The 21,500-nt window shown below is 34.2% G+C and overlaps 1 protein-coding gene across 2 annotated transcripts in view; it reads right to left on the reverse strand.

Annotated features, from left to right (window-relative positions):
• Positions 1 to 11,135: 11,135 nt before the first annotated feature.
• The window catches only part of HDX (highly divergent homeobox), a 122,647-nt gene continuing 112,282 nt past the window's right edge, over positions 11,136 to 21,500 (reverse strand). The window contains exons 9-10 of one of the 2 annotated variants that reach the window (XM_032475103.1): positions 19,412 to 19,534; positions 11,136 to 15,221 (exon numbers count right to left, since the gene is read on the reverse strand). In XM_032475103.1, the coding sequence (XP_032330994.1) occupies positions 15,096 to 15,221; positions 19,412 to 19,534 (249 nt within the window). In that variant the 3' untranslated portion in view covers positions 11,136 to 15,095. Of the gene's footprint in view, positions 15,222 to 19,411; positions 19,535 to 21,500 lie in introns of those variants that run through there. The other variant, XR_004317971.1, reaches the window with a different exon arrangement.

Below are 21,500 nucleotides of genomic sequence, written 5' to 3' on the forward strand. Positions count from 1 at the left end.
AAAGGTAGGGTCCTAAAGATCAGTTTTATTCAAAGAACTTTTCTGACCCTATAGAAAACGGTTTTGACATGATTGGAGAATGGTGTTTTGCCAGCAATGGAAAGTCTGAGGTAAAATAGGGAACAGCAGAAATAAGACATTTCCTTTTGTTGTGTGGCCTTCATACCTTTGATCAGAGATTTACTTGTATTTTATCGTGTTTTAATTTCCATAGATTGTGTACAAATCAAATAGTATCAAACTCTGGCTAAGAAAATGTAAATGAGATTTTGAGCAAATGCTTTCAAAAGAAAGATATACAAAGGTCACAAGAGTCAGTCTCAGTTGGTTGTCTAATTTCAAGGGTGGTACTGATGCCTTTTTACAGGAATATATGTGAACATGAAAACTGCTCTCTTCTTTGGCAAATCTTAATAATGAGACTTTTATTTCTTCATTCTAATTTCACTTCATTTTCACACACAGACACAAACACACACACACACACACACACACACACACCCCTATCTGTAAAACATTTGGGAATGGATGCTGTTGTTTTATTGTTCTTTCATTGAATATTTTAAAAAATGAAAGTGCAAACCAGATCAGTTGCTGTAAATAGTCTCCTCCTTGTGTACTCACTCTTATGTAAAACTAGGTTCTTGATGTCTGCCATGTTTATCTATCCATCCATTCATCTATCTATCTGTGCATCTTTGTGTCCATTATACAAGCATTTACAGAGTAAGTATATTTTCAGATATCATGTTAGGTACTATGGATACTGTGCTTTCTCTTAACAAGGTAATTTACATTTATTTTCAGTATATCCACATGCAAAATCTAAAATGAGTATAGAAAACAAACATATTAACCTATAGATGGAGCCATTTAAAAGCTTTTAAACATTTAACAATACACTGATTTATTTTTTTATTTATTTTTAATACACAGTAACTGAATGGATTACTTCAAGACAAATTGTTCTTTTTAAAGTCAGTTTGTTTGAGGAGCTGTAGTTAATCATTGAATTGAATCTTCTCTCTCTCTCTTTTTAAGGAAGTCCAAGAATCTTAGAATTAGAATGAACCTTGCGATCTGATCATTAAAATGCTCATTTACCTACCTTTCTCCAATGAGGAAAATATATTATATTTATTCTTAAATATGTAGTATGATGTTTTTGGTGGTTAGCTGACACAGTGATGGTCAATAAAAAGAACACCGAACTTAGAGTAAGAATTTGGGGTTTGATTTTCACTTCTATAACTTATTAGTCATATGGCCAGAGGCAAATAATTTAATTCTTTATGAGCATCAGTTTCTTTATCTTAAAATAGAAAAAATAAGGCTGCTTTTGTCTACCTCGTGGAGTTGTTATAAGAATCAAAAGAAATAATGGATATGAATACCCTTGTTAAATTACCAAATGCTCTTAGGTATAAAAGGGATTTTTTTTTCTTTTTCAGTCTACATGTCCAGAAGGATCAAGGTTAAAGTTAAGCTGCTGGAATTTTCAAAGAATTGTTGTAGAAACCTAATGAGAAAAAAAGATATCTTAAGTGAAAGACAACAAAACAAAACAAAACCAAAAACCCACAAAGCCTCCTTATTTACAGCAATGCATTGAGCTGGCTCCAGGTCAGCCATATTTGGTTCTGGATGGTCTTTTTTTATTCCTCTAATCTCCAATTCATCTGTTTTGCTTTGAGTTTGAAACATTCATTAGTAGCAGAGCTGCCCCTAAGGGATAGAGATTATTACTCCAGGTCTCGGGATTTGTGTGTGTGTGTGAGGGGTGGGTGGGGTGTTCACTCTAGGAACTAGGACATTACTAATAGAGGGAGACTATAAGGGAGAAGATGATGGCTCTCTTGGATGATACTTAAAGAAAAATAAATAAATAAAAGCCTAAATCCGGTCCATAAACTTTCACACTAGAGTAAATAGACTGCAATAGCCATAAGGGTAAAGATGATTCATGTCTTGCTCAGAATTGTCTGAATGCCTGGCACATTGTAGATACTTTGTAAATATTTGTTCATTGATCTTCAACCTATAAGAAAGGGAAGAACTTTCCACCTCTAACCCTCCCACAAAGCCTTTGAAATTTGTACATTTTTTTGTGTTTTCTGTTTAATGGCTGATTAAATCTAAATATAAATGTTTGAAGAAGGGCAAGGGGTAAAGCACAAGCGTTGTCATGGTTGCAGACCCCAAATTGCAATTGTTTGCTGATCCCAAATAAACCTATCTTTGCTGGAGAAATTACTGGCAGTCTATTTAAGATCAACATTATAAAACAGTGGCCCCTCTGGCCAAGTGAATTTTAAAAGGGCGACCCTTTCAGGCTGCCTTCCATTCCCAGGTTAAGTCTTAACAAAGGGCGCACTAACTGGATTTAATCCCTTGCCTGGATATGTAGGTGCAGTGTACAAACTGAACAATAATATGCACCATTACTACTTTCAATATTGTCACTATTCCTTAGAAATAGCCCATACTCTCTAAAAACAGCTGTGATAACTACTAATTACTGCTTGCAGTTTAATTTTCTTCTTCATTAGTAATTTTTTAATCTTCTAGTTTAGCCTGTATAACTAAAGCATTGAAAATTTACTCTTTATTGTTTATTCTTCTTTGGGAGTAGTCATATTGTTAAAACCTCCATCTTTTTAAAGGCAATTTGTAGACTGTATAAGAAAGTATATTTTACATTAACCTTCAAGTTTTTAGAGGTTTTCAATGGATGTAAATGACTATAATTGGGCATTCCTATTTCAATAGGATGCCAATTTGAATTTAAAAAAAAAAAAGATGTGAGAGCTTCTTTAGTATGGCTTGAGTGTTTTAGCTTTTCTAATATGTAGCTCAGTCTTCTTTAACTACATAGAAATCCAAAGCAACACCATTAGTAGTTCTACTTTACTCCTGACTGATTGCACGGCATCTGGAATTTGATTTCATTCCAGGGGCAACAATCTCAGATATTCTTCTATAGGAGAGTGACCAGGCTGGTTTAAAGTTTGGTTATTATGAAGTAAAAAGTGGAATTGTTGGAAATAACTGGGGCTGTTTGACATAGGAAAATGCTCGTTAAAATTTAAAATTTGATTTGTGGATAGAAAGAGACGTCATTTTTAATATTAGATATATTGTCACCACAATTTTTTGATTAGATACTGGTGAAAGACCCAAAACTTCCAGTCCTTGAGATAAAATGTGAGAAAATCTGCTTCCTAATCATTGTATATTGTTATTCCATTTTGTTTCTGGGAAGTGTTTAAAAAAAACCCACAAGTACAACTAACTGTGGGAATAGATAAACTCGAATAGCTTCTTAGCATGTAATTGTTTGGTACAAAGAGTATGGGACAGTGAGTACAACACTCTTGGGTTCTATACTGGCTTCTAACTTCTCCTGTAACTCTTAGACCTTGGACAAGTTATTTTTCTCATGATAAAAGAGGTTCAATGATATTTGGTCCTAAAATACTTCTCTGTTACTGTTAGGGTTTGGAGAGCTTTGGAGACTCAAGTATGTCCAAATTCCCACCACACCAATCATCCTTTTCCTTTTGAGGTCACTGAAGGAGACATCATGTGAGAAATAATGGTAAATAAGAAAGTAAAGTGTGACTGTCTATTTTACTGGGCTTGTAAATTCCTAGAGCTGAGATTTGTGTAAAACTGGTTTGAGAAGAAGCTTAGACTGGAAACCTAACAGGGGTCTTTTCCTTAAGCCCAAATCAGTCAGCTCAGCTACCAACAGACTACATAGTACAGAAAATTCAAAAGATGAGCTTGAGAAGAGGTGAGCAGGCATCAGTGGATCATGCCTTTTGACACTCCTAGATTTATGGAAGGAGGACATACAAAAGCTCCAGAGAGAGAAACAGAGACAACAACATTAACGATATTTTCACACATAGTTATCCCACTCACTAGCAACGGGTAACCCAATTATATTCCTAGAATCTGATTCATCAGAGAGTGCCACTCCTATTTGTGGATTGTTGTTATGTGTGTGTATGTGTGTTCCTTTAGATAGAATTTTAATGTGACCTTAGAGGCCTACATTTTCCTTAGAGGCCTCTGTTGATTGTCATCACAACATGGTTCTAGGGTCTAAGCTAGGTATCAGTGATTCTGTTCTAACACAGAATCCTTTCTGAAAACACCAGACAGGTATTGATTCATGAGCAGCCTACTCAGTTTGGGGCCACTGCTGTGGTATTAATAGTATAGGGTAGTCATTTCCTATTCTGTGATGAAGGAACTAAAAATTCTAAGGCTATGAAAGACTTCAACATAAGAAAATAAATTTAAGTTCAGGCTTTTTATATATGCAAAGACCAAAGATCAATGAAATGTTTAAAATTATCAAGATTATTAATAAGAGTAACATCAAATCATAGAACAATGGAACTATGTATAGCTATTAAACTTTAATATAAAATTTTTCTGATGTGTGATCTGAGGATCACTTACATCACAATCACTTGAGTAAATCACAAGTTTAAAAAAAACATAAAAAAGCAAGAGAAAGCAAACAAACAAAAAAACAACCCAAACCCAAGTCTCAGGTTTCCAGAAGTCTAAGAACTTTCCCTTTAAATAGCTCCTTCCCAAGTGATTCTTACTCAAATTTAAGTATGAGAATCATTGTTTTAAAGAGGCAGTTTGAAATTAGTAAAATAAGGTACTATTCTATAGTTTAATATTATGGAAAACACACTGACCTGGGTAGGAAGAGACTTAAGGTCTAGTCTTGGCTTCACCCTTTATCATTTGTGAGATCTTGGGTAAGTGATGTCATCTCTGAGCACCACTTTTCTTCCCTTTACAATGAGAAATTTGATCCAGAGAAACTCTAAGGTCTTCAGCCCTAACATGTATTAATCTACACAAGGGACATTAAATTAATTGAACTTGTTCCAAAAGGCCACAGAACCTAGCACCCAGCACAATTTCCTGTACAGAATATGAATTCAATATTAGTTATGTGAATGCAGACAGAAAATATAAACATGTTCAAACAGGAGTTAAATCAGTTCTCAGGTGACAGATATGTAAAGAACAATGCCTCAAGGAAAGCTAGGGAAATATTTGGGAGCTATCTTTAAACCTGTGGAGACAAATCATGTATTTTTCCCCACATCATCTTTTGGTGACCAACAAGGATGAATTCTTGGCTGGATCCAATCATCTCAAACTTACCCTTTCACACAAAGCTTCCTTTGACAATTGCCCCTTGTTTAGGTCCCCTCCAAACAACTCTCCACCAACCCCTTAGCAATCACATCATGATATTTAACACTCAATTTTATGTTATCTTATACGTTATGTTTTATCTGTTTAAGCTGAATTTTTCAAAGTACATCAAGCTCCTGGAAGCCAGGGAAAGTATCCCTTTCCCTTTGTCTCCCAGAACCTATATAGCGTTGAATATACAGGCAATCAATGAGTATTAGTAGATATTAATCTTTTTGCTGTAGTGTTTTGTAAGTTGTAAAGGGCTTTTCAAACTGGTTAACGATTCTCACAATCGCTGTGAGAGGCAGTCGGAGCAAGTATTATTTCCATTACATAGACGAAGAAATTGAGGCTTCAAGAATTTACAGCTTGAGCAAAATCACATAAACAGTGATCTTTCTTTTCTACCACACTACATTGTGTCTTATTGGAGAAAAGAGAGGCTGGGGCATAGGTTTTAGGATCCTGGAACTTTCCATCTCAAGAATTTCAGCCCCTTCTGCTAAAAATGTTGGCACTACAAAAAGACCCCAAAAAAGGAGAGGATAGAGCCTAGAATATTACGAGTTTCTAATTAGGATGAAGCAAAACATTAATTATTGGATAAGTAGCTGTATTAATTTTGACCTAAATATTGTCTTGGTTCTAGAGTTTCCTAAACTCCTTTACCTAGCCCTTTTTTTCCTCCTTCCCAGTTCCCAGTAAGCATTTGTGTCCAAAGGGGTCAATGTTTCTTATTTGAGTGAATCTGAGGTCTCCTGCTTTTTATGTCTTAACCTTTTGTTATTGTTGTTGTTGCTGTTTTTCCAGTTAAGATGTGTTAATGCTTAAAAATGAAAAATGAATGTAAAAATTTATAAGGCCATATAAGAAAATAAATCCATTGAAATCTTTATCTAATTTCTCTGGCACCTATATTAGTAGATTTTAAAAGAGCTTTGCATGTAGTAAACAGCCTTCGGGAAGGTAAACAGCCTTTTCCTCTGACCAGATGTGCCAGTGAAGATACAGGTTGTACAATCCTTGATACAGGGGTGAACTAAGTATTTTCAAATGGCATTTGATTAGAAAGAATAACCCTTAGAAAGCAAAATATTTGCTCATGAATAGACTGGAAGAAAGCCTATCTGTATATATAGAACATGTTAATTAGAAAAACCATGATATGTTTTCAAATGTTAAATAACATGTGCTTGAACAAAATATGTTAACATATTCCAGAACCAGTAATAACTGACTAGAATTCACTTTTTTTTCTATTGCCCTAAAAAATTCCCTTGTGGCAGCTTGCTATCTAAGTCCTGCTCCTTACCCCAATCTCTGGCAACCACTTATCTGATTTCTGTTTCTATACTTTGCCTTTCCCATCTCATATAACTGGAATAATGCAGCATGTAGCCTTTTGTGTCTGGTTTCTTTTACTTAGCATAATGTCTTTGAGATTCATCCAAGTTGTGCATGTATCAGTAATTTGTTCTTTGATTCGCTTAATTAGAAACTGAAGACAAGCCAAAATAAAGCAAGTAATCTAAAATTTCTCCAGATAATTTCAAAAATCTGTGTCAGAAATTCACCTGCATACACACACACATTAAGCTGGAGGCCAACATTTGCTATATGAACAGTTAAATGAATGTTTAAAGCAATATCATTTTCCACAGTGAGTTTGGCTCATATAAGATTATAAAACTATACATATACAAATAATAGATCAATAAAAGTGGATGAAATATGTTATATGACATCGATATTTTATTCATTGCAAGATAATGTGTCTGATTCGCCCCAGTTCCCATGGTAGCTCTTTGATAGTGAGGAAGGGCTATTAACTCTCTAAGGCAGTAAGAAGACTACTGAGGACACTACAGATAAATTGTGCTGTCCTTTAAATGTGACTACCCTGCTAGTAAGAAACTAGATGTAGGTGAAATTAGTTCAAGTTGTGTTTTTATTCTAAGATATTTGCATTGAGCTATTTCTGTCTGAGGTAAAACTGGTTGGTGGGAATTGTCTTTGGATCCCTTCAATCTCCTTTTCTGTAAGTAATAATAATAGCATTGGGCTAACATTTACTGAGGACTTACTGTGTGCTAGGCACCATGATAAGCACTGTGCTAAGCATTTTATGACAGGTTATCATATTCCTCACAACAACCCCATGAGATAGGTATTATTATTATTCACACTTTGCAAAGAAGCTCAGAGAGTTTAAATAACTTGTCTAAGATTATACAGCTAATAAGTGTTAAAACTGAGATTTGACCCCATGTTTAACTCCTACAATACTCTACCATAACCTCTGCATTCTTCTACTCTACATACATTTAACCTTCAGATTTTAGAGTCTAGAATTCCCTCTCTCCTACCCACCAGCCACTTAGTGCCCTCTATTGTTATGCCTCCTTCAAGACTTCTAGAGGTTCTATATTTATCCCCCTCCAGTTTTAATCACCCACCTCCCCAGCTATCCTTTTCTCAGTGCCCTGATCTTCTTCACCCAATCTTGTAAAGAATGCAGCTGATTAAGCAAATGCCACTATGGTATGGATACCTTACAGACCCTCCTTATCTTTGTTAAGGATGATTACATTTTATATCAAATTATCCCCAATAAATTACTACCATTAAACTTCCAACAGAAGCATGGAGGGTGGATGGGAATGGACAGGAGAACCTTTCCAGCATCTATTATCTTATACCATTTAAGCAACATATAAGGTTAACTATATCTACCTGCATCTTTCCTCTGGTGTTCTGTGACTAGTGATAGACTTCAAGACAAGATTTGGACACGGTGGTCCTGTAACAGAGATTTTTTTTTTTCCCCTCTTGTATAAACTAACTGAATTGAGATCAAACTTGTGACCTAAGTCTAGGAACTGTGTGATAGCCAATTTAAGTTAACAAGAGTTCTTGATACCAGTTCCAACATTACTGAAGCAGTTCATTGAATGGTAGCTTAACAACTTGAAAGAATTAATAAGGTTCACTACAGATGTAATTCTTAACTAGGGAGTAATCAAGATACTGGGAAAGATTAGAGTTTCATATGGCCTAGATCACAGAGGAGGTATTTGAATATGATAGTCTCGGTATACACTGTATTACATCATAAAATGGAAATATAAATATTGATTACTTCACAAGAAAATCCAGAATTGGCAACGTTTTTAAACTTTCCAAACTGGCAGAAACGAACACTGTAATAAAAAGAAACAGTCTTATTCTTTACAGAAAAATTGGAATTGCATTCCGCCTGACTTCTGAAAAATTATTATTCCTAGTAAATTCATAGGAACAAAAAGTAAAACAGAAGATATCAGGGGCTGGGGGAGAGGAGAATTGGAGTCATTGCTTTATGGGTACAGATTTTCTATTTGGGATGGTAAAAGAGTTCTGGAAATAGATAGTGGTGATGATTACACAAGTGGCCATTGAGTTTTACACTTAAAAATGGTTAGAACAGTGAATTTTATGTTATGTATGAGGCAGGGAGCCCCATAAAAAGACCGGCAGGACCCCTAGTTAGGGCCGCTGCTCTCCTCCCAGCACCGACCGGTTCCCTGGCCCAGAGGCTCTATCTCTTTGCCTCTAAAGTGGCTAACTTCCACCTAAAATTCTATTGGTTCCCTGAGCTCATTTCTGATTGGTTATTTCCTTCACTCCTGATTGGTTATTACTCTCATTTCTGATTGGTCCACTTCCCTCACTTCTGATTGGTCCATTTGTAGTACTTCATTTGCATGGAGCTCACTCCTGATTGGTTATTTATCTCACTCCTGATTGGTCTATTTCTACAAAGCGTGTTCCTGGTTGGTCAACTTCTGTTGCACTTTATTTGCATATGATGTTACAAAGTGTAAAACTGGCAGCCTATAAAAGGCCTGTGTAAACCTACAGATGGGGTCCAGAGCTTAAAGTGTTAACTCCTCTGGGCCCACTGGCATAATAAACCTGAGTTGTCCAACTCTCCGAGTGCTGCTTGGTCTCTCGCCTGGATCCAGGTTGCTGTCACAACTGAGCTGTATCACCAAGCTGTAACACATTTTTCCGCAACATGTATACTTTACCACAAAAAAAATTAACTCAAAATTAATCAAAAAAGTTCACTAAGGTTATACGCTGAATGTATAAAGTATCCTGAACCTCAAAATTTAAATGTTAATCACTCTTTAAAATAGCTAAAGGTTTAAAAAAACATTTTATATGGGTAAATCAATTGACAGAATTTTTATGGAACTATGCCTCCTTCTCTCAAAGTCAGTTTTGTAAATAAATAGGATTTCCAAACTAAAAACAAAAATCACTCCAAGTGCATATTGGTGTACATAATATGAGACTTTTCATACCTGAAAATGATTTTGTTTTATTTTTAAAGTTTAGAATAGCTTACTAGTAGGCGGAGGGTATAGCTCAGTGATAGAGAGCATGCTTAGCATACATGAAGTCGTGGATTCAATCCCCAGTACCTCCATTAAAAAATAAATAAGTAAATAAATAAATTTAATTACCTCCCCCCCAAACAAACAAACAAAGAAATAGCTTACTAGTATAGATGACATAAACATCACCTAGGAAGAGGTCTTAAGGAGAAGTACCTTGTAACTTGCAGCCAAATTATAGCTACTTTATTATTGTGAAGGTAAATAAGCACTATCATTTGTTTTAAATTTAAGGTAAAAAGTATAGTACTTATGTAAAGCAGGTACTTGTTAATTCTTTAGAACAAGCGTATTTTCATCAATGGAAGGTTTGATTTTTTCTTGTATAAATTTTTTAAACAATTCCTGTTTAGGTCTAAATGTAACCGAGAGTAAAATACCTTGGTGACAAATGGTCACATTGGAAAATGCTCTCATTACATAATTAAGAGAAAAAGCAGGATATGAAACTGCATAATCAGTATAATCACAGTATTGCTGAATATATGTAATATGTAGAAGAAATGATTAGAATTAAATATGCATAAGATATTAACAATGATTATTATTGGGTATTGGGGTTACAAGTAGTTTTTTCTTTATATTATCTACATCTTCTAAAATGTCTACAATGAGCATCTATTACTTTTATAACATGATAAAAACTAGTTGCAAAAGATGTGAAAATACTCAATCTTATCTTATGGACATACTCATCCACTGACTTATCTTTTAAATAGATTTGTAATGATTCTCATTCATTTTTATAAAATCAAACGACTTCACCACCTTAAATCAATGTTTCTGCAGATCTGAGAAAAGACTTGGGTATTTGGAAGTGCATGTTTATATGATTTTCTACTTGCAACATTCTTGAAAATGTATCAACTGGGAAGGAAAACTGCTGATGTGCTATGTGAAACTCACCCCTTGCCCTCCTCCCCCATCTGATGACAAGAAGAGTTTCATTTGGTATAAGATTTTGACAAAAAAAAAAAAAAAGCATGGGCATTTTTCACCCAAAGTAAAAGAATGCTCAACGAGTGTCAAAGAGAGCCAGAATTAGATACAACACTGCCACTTAAAACAAAAAAATCTGTTGTAAAAATAGTATTCTTTGTTTATACTGTGGAGATTTACTTGCTGGTTTTTACCATTGGAATATACAATTATGGACAAATATATTGCATATTATAGAATATTCACTCTATATCACTGGTGTTGGAGTAATTCATTTATATGCAAAGTCAATTAAGGATGATATATGTGTCAGCTTGGAAATCAACCAAATTACTTGAGCATTCCATGTCCTACCTCCCATAACACCAAATACCTTATTCTCTGCATTTTTTGTCTTTTTATCAGAACCTTATTTTGGAGAGGAAAAAAATTATCTTTAAAGGGGGAACAATGCTTGCAAAACAAAGACTTGAAAAATAAACATTAAAAGAAAGAAATAGATGTCTGTTAGTTGGAAATCATTTATTGCCTCTATAAAAGCTTAAATAAAAACCCTACAAAAGTTCACATTACAGTCTGATGTGGTTTTAACGTGATAGTATGTTTCAGAGGTAGTACCAGTAAAATGGGATGCAAGATTGCTAAAAGGAATTACATAACAAGTTAATGCAAAATAAAATTTCAATGTGGAGCAATATATACTCAGTATACACTTTAATGGAACAACCATAATATATTTCCATGAAAATATCACTTTATTCTCTTTTCTCCCTTAGCAAATCTGTTCTTAACAAAAGTTTGTTTTGGGCAATGGTATGTTGACTGTAGGCTCACAAGTTAGTAGGCTCCTCCTTTATAACATCAGAGGGCATAGCTTGGTGAAGAGCATGATACAGTGCTGTCTGCCAAGGATAACACCAACTTCAAAGATAAATCCATATATTCATCATTAGAAAGTATGGTACTGATAATGCCCTTAAAAGACTGATCTCTCAGAATTTGGCATTTTAAGATCCAAATAAAAATTTAATATAGTTATTAAAATAGGCAATATTCCTGATATACCATCACTGCAATATGGAAGAAGGACAGGAGTTAAAGTTTTCAGAATCCCTCTTTAAAATGATCATAAGCTATCAGGCTAAAATGAAGAAATTATTCCTTGGAAATGGGCTGAATGGACCCTCCTCGACCCCCCACAAAGGGCAACAAAGTCAATCTTAGAGCCTAGAATGCTTTTAAAAATACCACATGCTTTCTCTTACAAACTTACAGATTGCTGACTGTGAAAGTGCCTTAAAAGAGATGTTACTGTCCTTGGAGAAATTACCTCTTGGACATCTTTCGAGGTCTTGGTAGTATACAGAGTACAGGATGTGATTGAGCTGTGGTCTTTTCTTTTCCAACAATAAGAAACATTTCTATCACATGATTGCAGTGGTAGTAAAAATGTCCTGCTGTTGATAACTGACCTTACAACAAAACATCCCTAAGTTCCATGAACAGGCCAATTTTCTTTTAACGTTTTCCTTGCAGGTGTTAGTTTTCCTATTCTCCAGGGTAACTGCAGTTCTCATTTTCTTGAGACTAATTTTAGCTTGGCTGAAATGAGAAAAGTACTTTAAGGTTTTTTTTATATACATTTTGGAAGGTAAGTGGTCTTAGATACACATTTCCTCTTTAGAAGCTGTTTGGCTATCTTAAGCAGAAAGCAGACATCAAAGAGTAGTTAAAAGGAAGGAAAACAACAGTTTTTTTTTTCACGGTGGCATCTGCCTTTGTGAGAGATAGTATGGGTTTAGATAGTATGTTCTGTTTTATTATTGTGTCAAAACCCTAAAGAAAGAAATACTAATTGTTTTTCTCCTCCCAGTCATGAAGAGGCTCACAAAAGCAGTCTATAAATTAATATTTTTCCTGCTCTAAAATGTCTCAAAACCAATTCCAATCTATACATGTAAAAATACATTTTCTTCATAACAGATTTTTAATACTTTACCTTGACACCTTTTTCAAAATCTACAGTGCATAATTTCATTCTGCCAATTATGATTTTCTCTGGATATGTATATTTCCTTTGGTTCCTGCTATAGAACAATGACATTTCATTTTAGAAATGTTTTAATTCCAATGGTAGTAAAAAGAAATAATTCTGGTGCTGAAACACAAATGCCAAGACAAAAGGATTCTAAGTGTACTGTTATGATTTATTCAGTTTCTATTTTAATGGAACTTTAAACAGGGACAAGGGAATAATCAATGCTTTCTCTTAAAATTGTAGACTAGAAATCGTTCTAGGAATCGTACTTAGCAAAATCCTTAAATCTATTAAAATTTCTACTTAAATAATTTTTATTTATATCCCTGAAAAAGTGAAAAGAATTTGTTTTGAAGTTTATGGCTTGCTGAGGAGCACAAATCCAATGTCCCCATAGCAGAAGTTCAGTGAATATTTTTTGATTTAGTGACTAATTGCTGAACTGTGACAAATATAATCTATGGAGTCAAAAGATGTAGGAGAGAATCACCTATCTTTACTTTGTAACAAGAACCAAATAAGAAGGGACTTAAGTTGAAGCAGGAGAAATCAGAGTTTAAAGATAAACTCAATGACTAGTAAGGAAACCTTAAGAGAGACTTGAAGGCCTGAAATTTGTTCATGCTACCTTCAGAAATGGTTTCTATATGTGCTGTATGATGTAAGGACTCTTTATCTCATAGGGGAATTAGTGTGACTGATAAATTTAGTCTTAAAATTTGAGCTTCTGTTACTCAGCCCTCTTTTCTCTGAATGGAATTTGACTTGTCAACACGGAGTACTAAACATTGTTTACAAAGAACCATATGGTTCTCAGCTAAAAGGTGGCACACCTAACCACTGAAATATTTCTGCTAACAAAGAACCATAGTAGTCACATGGCAGCAATATTAAATCAAACAAATGGCTGACAAAGCAAAGGATTATCATTGAACCTTACCTATTTGTGTGTGGGGGAGGAGACATTTCAAGGTCAAAGACATTCATGACTGCCTTTCTGCATTCATAAATTTGTATTTGTGAATTCCAAGATCAAAACTGGTTTTACTTACAAATTACAAAAATATCTGACATAGAAATCCGATGACCAAAAGAGCCATCTAGCTGCTTCATTAATCTTTTAGGTATAGATATTAATTTAACCATGCAATCCAGTTCCACACTGCCAACTCACAAATATGTGATACTGTGTGCTCAGGGAGAAACTGGCATTTTCCCTTCTATGGGTCTTGGTTATACCATCTGGTACCCCGGAAGGGAGGTCTGCAAAAAATTGTCTACAGTGTGGTGCCATCTGGTACCTACTAATAGAACAACTGGGTAGCATGCCCATTTTAAGAGTGTGCTCATAGAATAGTATCCAGGAAATTCAGAGGACTGTGATTTACAACCAAAGTAGTACAATTCTTTTTGGATATTATCCTTGGCTGATGACTCGGTACAAAGCCTCACATGGAAATGAGGTAAATTTTGTGGCAAAGCTGAGTGACTAGATAAAAAAAAAAAAAAAAACCAAGCTCAGTGGCTTACCTTGACTTCCTGTTTCATAAAATGGAAGAACTGAAAAAATATTATGAAGATGGTGATACACTTGTAGTATTTGTGCAACATTTCATCTAACTCAGTTACACAAATTTACTAGTAGAATGCAAATCTTTTCAATATTTGTCATTTGCAGCAATGAAGAGTTCCCATTAAGACTAATCTTTTACAACATTTTGTTTCTATACACTTAATAATTCATTTGACTTCACGGTGGTGAATCACTTTTCCATAATGCTTTCTCTCCTCCCCCCAAATATTTGGGTTAGATAATGGAAGAATACCAATAATTTACAATTGTATACTAGTAATTACTTCAATCTTCAATCATTAACTTAAGTCAGATTCTCATAGGGGTTTAAAAATAAATCCCAGGACTCACTCAGTCTAAAACATTTTTAAATTTTTGTTTTCAATTTTCAGTCCACTTTCCTGAGTAAAAGTGTATGTGGATGACAGGAAAGGAGAGAGGAAGAAAGAAGATGTAATGGCTACAAAAACAAGACTGATCAAGCTTCAGTAACTTAATGAGCCATGTTGAAATACCTTTGTTTTTGTGTCTCTGGTTAAAACTATTACTAAAACTAAGATTCATCTATAAAGTTTAAAAAAAACTTTCAGAAATTAGACATTATGCATTTCATAACTAAACTGCTCAAAATTAAATACATTTTCCCCCCAGAGTTCCATCAGTTTGGGAAAAACTCTCAAACAATGCTTTTCAATTTTACATATATTTTTTTTGCACCATAGCCATTATATCTTGTTTATCCTCCACAGAATGTTTGTTTCAACAATGTTTTACCAACTGAAGAATTTCAGGGTAACAGAATGCAAGTATGAAATGCATACCTGTTAGGTAGCCAAAAGGCTGTATCATATATCCCCCCACCCCATCACAAACTGTCTGAGGCATTTTTCTCTGATAAAGAAGACACACTGAATGAGGTATCATCAGGCTCCGGCGAGGCATGATTGAAATCCATCTCTTCTAATTCAGGAGGTAAATCTGACAGCAGTGCCTGAGTCAGAAAAATCAATTTTTTTGAATTATTATGTGGACATATTTTTTCCAATTTTATAGTTGTAGTCCTTTCATGTTGATTTATTCTTACAGATTTAAAGAAAAGAGCATTTCTCTTTCAGGACTAAATACAGTATCTCATCTAAGAGAAAAATTCTTCACTCACTATTAAGGAAGTAACAAAATACTCGATCTTGAGAGTGTGGTTTATGTAGAGTGGAACCCTGGACAAAAGGGAAATGAGGAGAGAAATGAGCAACTATTCTGAACCAAACGCTCTGAAGTGTGAGTTAAGTGATTTTCATACTAGTTTTGAGTGTTCGCTGATCATTGCTAAAGGGCTTTAGAATTATATTCCTTAATAAAATATTCGTGTCCAGTTATGCTGTCCTACAGAGAAAAACGCATTTCACAAAAGACTATTTTATACTTCAGTGGGAGAAAGAACTTAGCAATTCAGGAAAAAGTTCAGCTATTCTACTTCAGACTAAACTTTAACAACTTGAAAAGTCCAAGTGATTTTTTTTTTCCTTTTTTAAAGCTATGCCCATATCTACAGATGGCCAAGCATTCACTGGGGCACTGCTGAACAAGTGAAACTAGCTGTGTAACTATGTACCTAGAGGGCTGCTCATTTCTCTGCTGAAATAATAAGCCAAGAGCCATGAACTAAGCTTTGCCATGGTTTAATTGTTACATCTGGAGTTGCAAAACATGCATTCATTCATCCTGGAGAAATAAATAATCAAGTTTTATGTGCTTGGTAGTGCTGATGCCCACTTGACCATCAGAAATTGCAAACTAAGTGACTGATTTGCCGTTCCCAATACTAAAAATAATATAGCATACCTTGGCAATTTTTAGACAACATTACTTGTAGTGTGGGCTTTGGGTGCAGTAGTAAACAAGGACCAAAGGAAAAGGAACAAATGCAAGCTTGCCACTACACAAATAAGGAACAGAAAGACAGGGCGTTTTGGAGAACATATGAAGTCCAATGTTGGAATAAGATAGTATTCTCTTATTCTCTTTATTAAAAGAAATGACAGCTATAAATCCTATACTTTTTGTCTTACAGCAGAAAGGAAAGATTAGACCTTTCTGCCAGGCTGCATAAGGAAAGACTAACTCTTATCTGAAAGAAAATTTGTTTTCTATTTTATAGTATTAAATAGTTCATGAGCTTCTTGATGAAATTGAGAGTAGTATTTACAAAGAAGTCACCTAAAGGTACTACGTGCTTTCTAAGGTTTCTAAGGTTTCCAGGTTGCAGTAATAGGACACAAAGCCATTTTCTTCCAGAATAGTTGTTTACAACTAACGCAGCCCAGGTGAAACAAAGCCTTTGCTGATATTGGTTGATCATAGTTTATGAAAAATATATCACTGGATTTAGTTCTCTTTACAATTGTGAGCAAGCCACATTAAAGAGGGCTAAGTCTTTCAATTAACATAGAATATTGGAAAGTCAAATGGATGTGCAGTCTTAATGGCATTCTAAATTCTATTGAGGGAACCTTCAAATCAAAGAAGCACTACTATTTATTTCCCTGTCATTGCATTTAATGTAGTTGGCTGACTAAAATGAGTGTAGTATGAAATAGGAGAACTTTAATATCTGAGATAGTATAAGGGACTACTAATGCATGAGGCCTATGTCAAAATTCTTTTCAACATCTTTCTGGATTGCAACATTGGCACACTGAACAAATCTTTGGATTATGTCAGTTGCTAGAACTGACTTTTTCATAGATACCAAAGTAAACACAATTAACTCTCTTCATTCAGGTTCTTTATCAATCAGAGTCAGACCTAGTGCCCCTCTTCCCAAGAGATTAAAGCATTTCCCAAATATATCATCGTTCTCCATAATATTTATTCTAGTTCCTAGGTTGTGAATGACAAGTTCCATAATGTTAATCATTCTTATACTACTTGCAAAGTGGAGAAATTCAAATCTAAGAAAGTCAATTGAGCTGACTAGAATCACGTAGTGAATTATCAGTGGGAAGAAAGACCATAACTAATGACTTAGTACAGTGCTGGCAACATTTATTTTTATTTTAAAGAGACTACTGATTTTAAAAAAACACATTTGGATAATCTAATACTTCAGTCAGTATCATATATTTTAAAATCCTAGACTGCTTCATTGGGGCAAAATATTCTGTGGGCAACTCATATTACTCAATTTGCCTAAGTCAAGATTAATAAAAAAACACAGGATTTTTTTTAATGAGAAACCAATGACACAATGGTTCTTTTTTATTAGGTAGAGTAAACACCAATTCCTTTCAGCAGTAAACTTCTAAGTATTTCATAGCATAAAGATCAGTATTTGAGAGATCACCTGGATAACTTTTGTGGATTACTATTGGTGTCTTCTATATTTTCAGACCATATTTCGAGATCCATTATACCCAATCTCAGCTATGAAAATCAGTAGTTTCTATTTGGGTGCTGATTATATAGGCTATGATTTTCAGTGCAATTTTTGTATAACTCTTTTTTTTTTCAACCAACATTTTGCCCATATCTTAGTTCTTCAGCCTTTTAGCAAAGGAAAAGTATAAGAGAAGGAGAAAAGTGAAATGTGCAATAGATACTTTTGTTATTTGTTAGTAGTTTTGGAGAATCAAGTGATGGATGAGGTTAGAGTTAGAAAATAAAATTCAGTCTGTGTGCTATTTCTAGATATCAAGAGACACAGACAACTGCTAATAAGTGAGCATATAGCTGAATTCCAAATCATGCTACAACTTTTGGGATCAGGACCACATTCCAACTTAATCTTATGCTTGGACCTAATTCTGCTTTTTTTTCTTACATTTATTTAAAATGTACAGTTCCTTTGGGACCATGTTCAAAAATACCATCGTATCATTTAAAATCTATATTTAGTTTCCTAAAAAACAAACAGATTTTCAATATGACATGGAATATGCATAACATACATAATATAACAATATGTTTAAATAAAACTGTCAAAGGTAACTGAAAACTACTGTCTTGGGATGTCTGTGTGTGTATAGCCCAAGGGGAGCAAAATTCATGAAACTGGACACAATGGACATGCTGGTTTACGCCTCATGAATTAATTCTTTTATAGTTTAAATTTTGTGGTTCAGTACTTTGGTGAAACATATAAAGGCTTTTTTCTTAAAAACAAAAGGGATAATTGTGGGATGCTAAGACTCTAATCTGTTTCCCAGGAGATGACTGGGAGAAGACTACTACATATGTGCAGTCTTACTTGGATATAAGGGATAAATGTGTGTACTCTAGCTGCAGAAAAACCTCTGAGATTGTTTCCTAATTAATGGTCACCTGTGTGAGATACTACTCACATTGAATTTCTCCGACAAGGAATCAACACGGTAGTGTACAACTCAGAGGTAAATTTGGTATCATTTAGTATTGAATGAAATATTTAATATAATCCTATATTCCTTTTTAGTAAGAGGAATAAATTAATACAGAAATTTCAACTGAAAAAAGTGAGACAGAAAATGTAATTTGGGAGGAGTTTGTAAACAAAAATCTACAGAGACAAATACAAGACATTACATTTCATCTTTGAGGTAGAGGAATCAAATACTATAGTTAAACTAGGAAAAGTAAAATGATGCACTGTGTTCACAAAGAATTTCACAAAGTAGTTTCACATTTTTTCTAGTGATGAGCAACATATGAAATAGAAGGTATTCAAACATTTGTGAACTCTAGTAGGGACTGGAAGGTAACTGAAATCTACAAGAGAAGCAAATGTCTCACTTTTTTCATTCACAATATGTCCCAAATATGTGCCTCTCCAGTTAGTGTAGCCTCATCTCTACAAACATTTTGAGAATTTCTTCAAAATTAATGAAATGAAATGAAATGAAATATGTAAGATGGGGAATATAATCAATAATTATGTAAAAATATTTTAAATGTTTTCCCTATTTAATGCTGGCTTGGAATAAACAAAGTATGTTAATCAGTTATTTTGATTTTCCACTAAAACACACAAATCTGAATATCTATTCTCAGGAAAACTGTGCTAAAAAAAGTCATGAAGTAACAAATCTTTCCTTGATGCCAAGCAGGAATGAAATATAAAAATGAAAAAAATATGAAGAACCTAAGTGTGACATGTCATTTTCCAATATGATACATTACAGCTTACTTCTCTCTTCTGTCACCTACCTGCTGTTGCTCCTTATCATCAGCTTTTATAGCTAGTATCAAGCTTCTAACAAATGTCTGAAGTTTAAAGTATTTTTGCTTTTGAATCTCTAGCTCGTTTTCAATGAATCTGACTTCTTCATTCTGAAGGACAAAACATCAAACAATACAATTACTCTATGCAAACCTAGGACTATACATGTTTGAGGCACAATACATTTTTAAAAGCAGTCAAATGAGAAGGACAATAAAGAGGATAAAATTTTAGCATGAAGGAATATAAAGCACAGAAGGAAATTATCCTATTACACAAAGGCTCCTTTTTAAGCAAATCAACAGAACACAATCTGCAAGGTCAAAAATCCAATCAAATAAATTCCAGTAAGAGAAAAATCAAGAAACAGTTCCCTTCTTGGAAAGACTCCTCCTATATTAAACCTAATTAGCATTTGGATTAGGATTAAGAATAGACAGAGGCCAATTAACTCCAAATAAAGAACATAGCAGATGCAGTAATGCTGAATGTACCATTAACAAAGTCAAATACTAAGAACTAGAAAGGTTATTATTTTGTACCAAGGAGGGACTGAAATTTTTACTAAGATTGTCTTAAGTAGTTTGCTGAGCACTCCCACCTTTAGGTGTCTGTTATTCAGAAAATATCTCCAAATGTACCACTGTGTACCACTGATTTAAAACCTAGTTTCTCTTCACTACATTTGCTAGTTGTGTAGAAAAATAATAATAGACTAGGTTTGGGGAAGATTTTAGTGCCAGGTCTACTGATAATTGTGCAAACTTGTGCAGGTCAATTAACCTGTAACTCTATTTACTCAACAGTAGAATGGATGTAATGCTAGTAATCTTTGGCAAGTCTAGTTTCAGGGTCATAAGGCACAAATAAGTAATGGCCACAAAATTGCTCTGAACAGATTTACCGTTTAAGCTAAAGCAGTCAAGGAAGTGTGGTGTTGGCAAAAGGGTAGACATATAGATCAATGGAACAGAACAGGGAGTCCAGAATATATATGTATTTTTTTTCAGTTGAGTTTTGATGAAAGTTTAAAGGTAATTCAATGGACAAAGAAAGGATAATCTTTTAAAAAAACAGTGGTTGATACCCCCCAAAAAAGATTATCAACCCCTACTTCACATCAGATACAAAGTTTAATAAGAAATGGTCATAGACTTAAATGTGAAACCTAAAACTATAAAACTTCTAGTGGAAAACAGAGGAAAAAAAATCTTTGTCCTTGGGTTAGGCAAAGATTTCTCAATAGGACACAAGAAACATGAAACTTAAAAAAAAGACTTCATTAAAAAAAAAACCCACAATACTGTTTAGCACGGGGAACTGCATTCCGTATTGTGTAGTAACCTATAATGAAAAAGAAAATGAAAAGGAATATATGTATGTATATGTATGACTGAAACATTATGCTGTACACCAGAAATTGACACAACATTGTAAACTGACTATACTTCAATGAAACAAAAAGGGAAAAAAAACTCACAATCTTTGCTTTTCCAAAGACACTGCTGAGAAAATAAAAATAATAGCTACATATTAGGAGAAAAAAGTTATAAATCACATATCTGATAAAGAGCACTTACAGCACAAACATAGGACCAGCGAGAGAATAAAAAGCAGGCAAAATATTTGAACATACACTTCATCAAAAAAGATATGTGAATGATCAATAAATATGTGAAAAATGCTTAATTTTTTTTTGTGATTAAGGGAATGCAAGTTAAAATCACAATGAGATACTACCACCAACATACTACAATGGCTAATGTTAAAGAGACTGACAACAGCAAGTACTGATGAGAATGCAGAGCAATTAGAAGTCTCATCCATTGCTGGTGGGAATGTAAAGCAGTACAGTCACTTTGGAAAATGTTTTGGCAGTTTCTTGTAAAATTAAACATACTCTTTCTTACCATCTGACTCGGCAGGCAATTCTACTCTTAAGTATTTACCCATGGGAAATGAAAACACATGCCTACAAAAAGACATACATGAATATTCATAGCAGCTTTATTCATAATAGCCCCAAACTAGAAACAACACGTGTTCACCAGCAGATGAATAAACAAACTGTGGTCA

The sequence above is a fragment of the Camelus ferus genome, chromosome X (assembly GCF_009834535.1).
Source record: "Camelus ferus isolate YT-003-E chromosome X, BCGSAC_Cfer_1.0, whole genome shotgun sequence".
NCBI classification, from domain to species: domain Eukaryota; kingdom Metazoa; phylum Chordata; class Mammalia; order Artiodactyla; family Camelidae; genus Camelus; species Camelus ferus.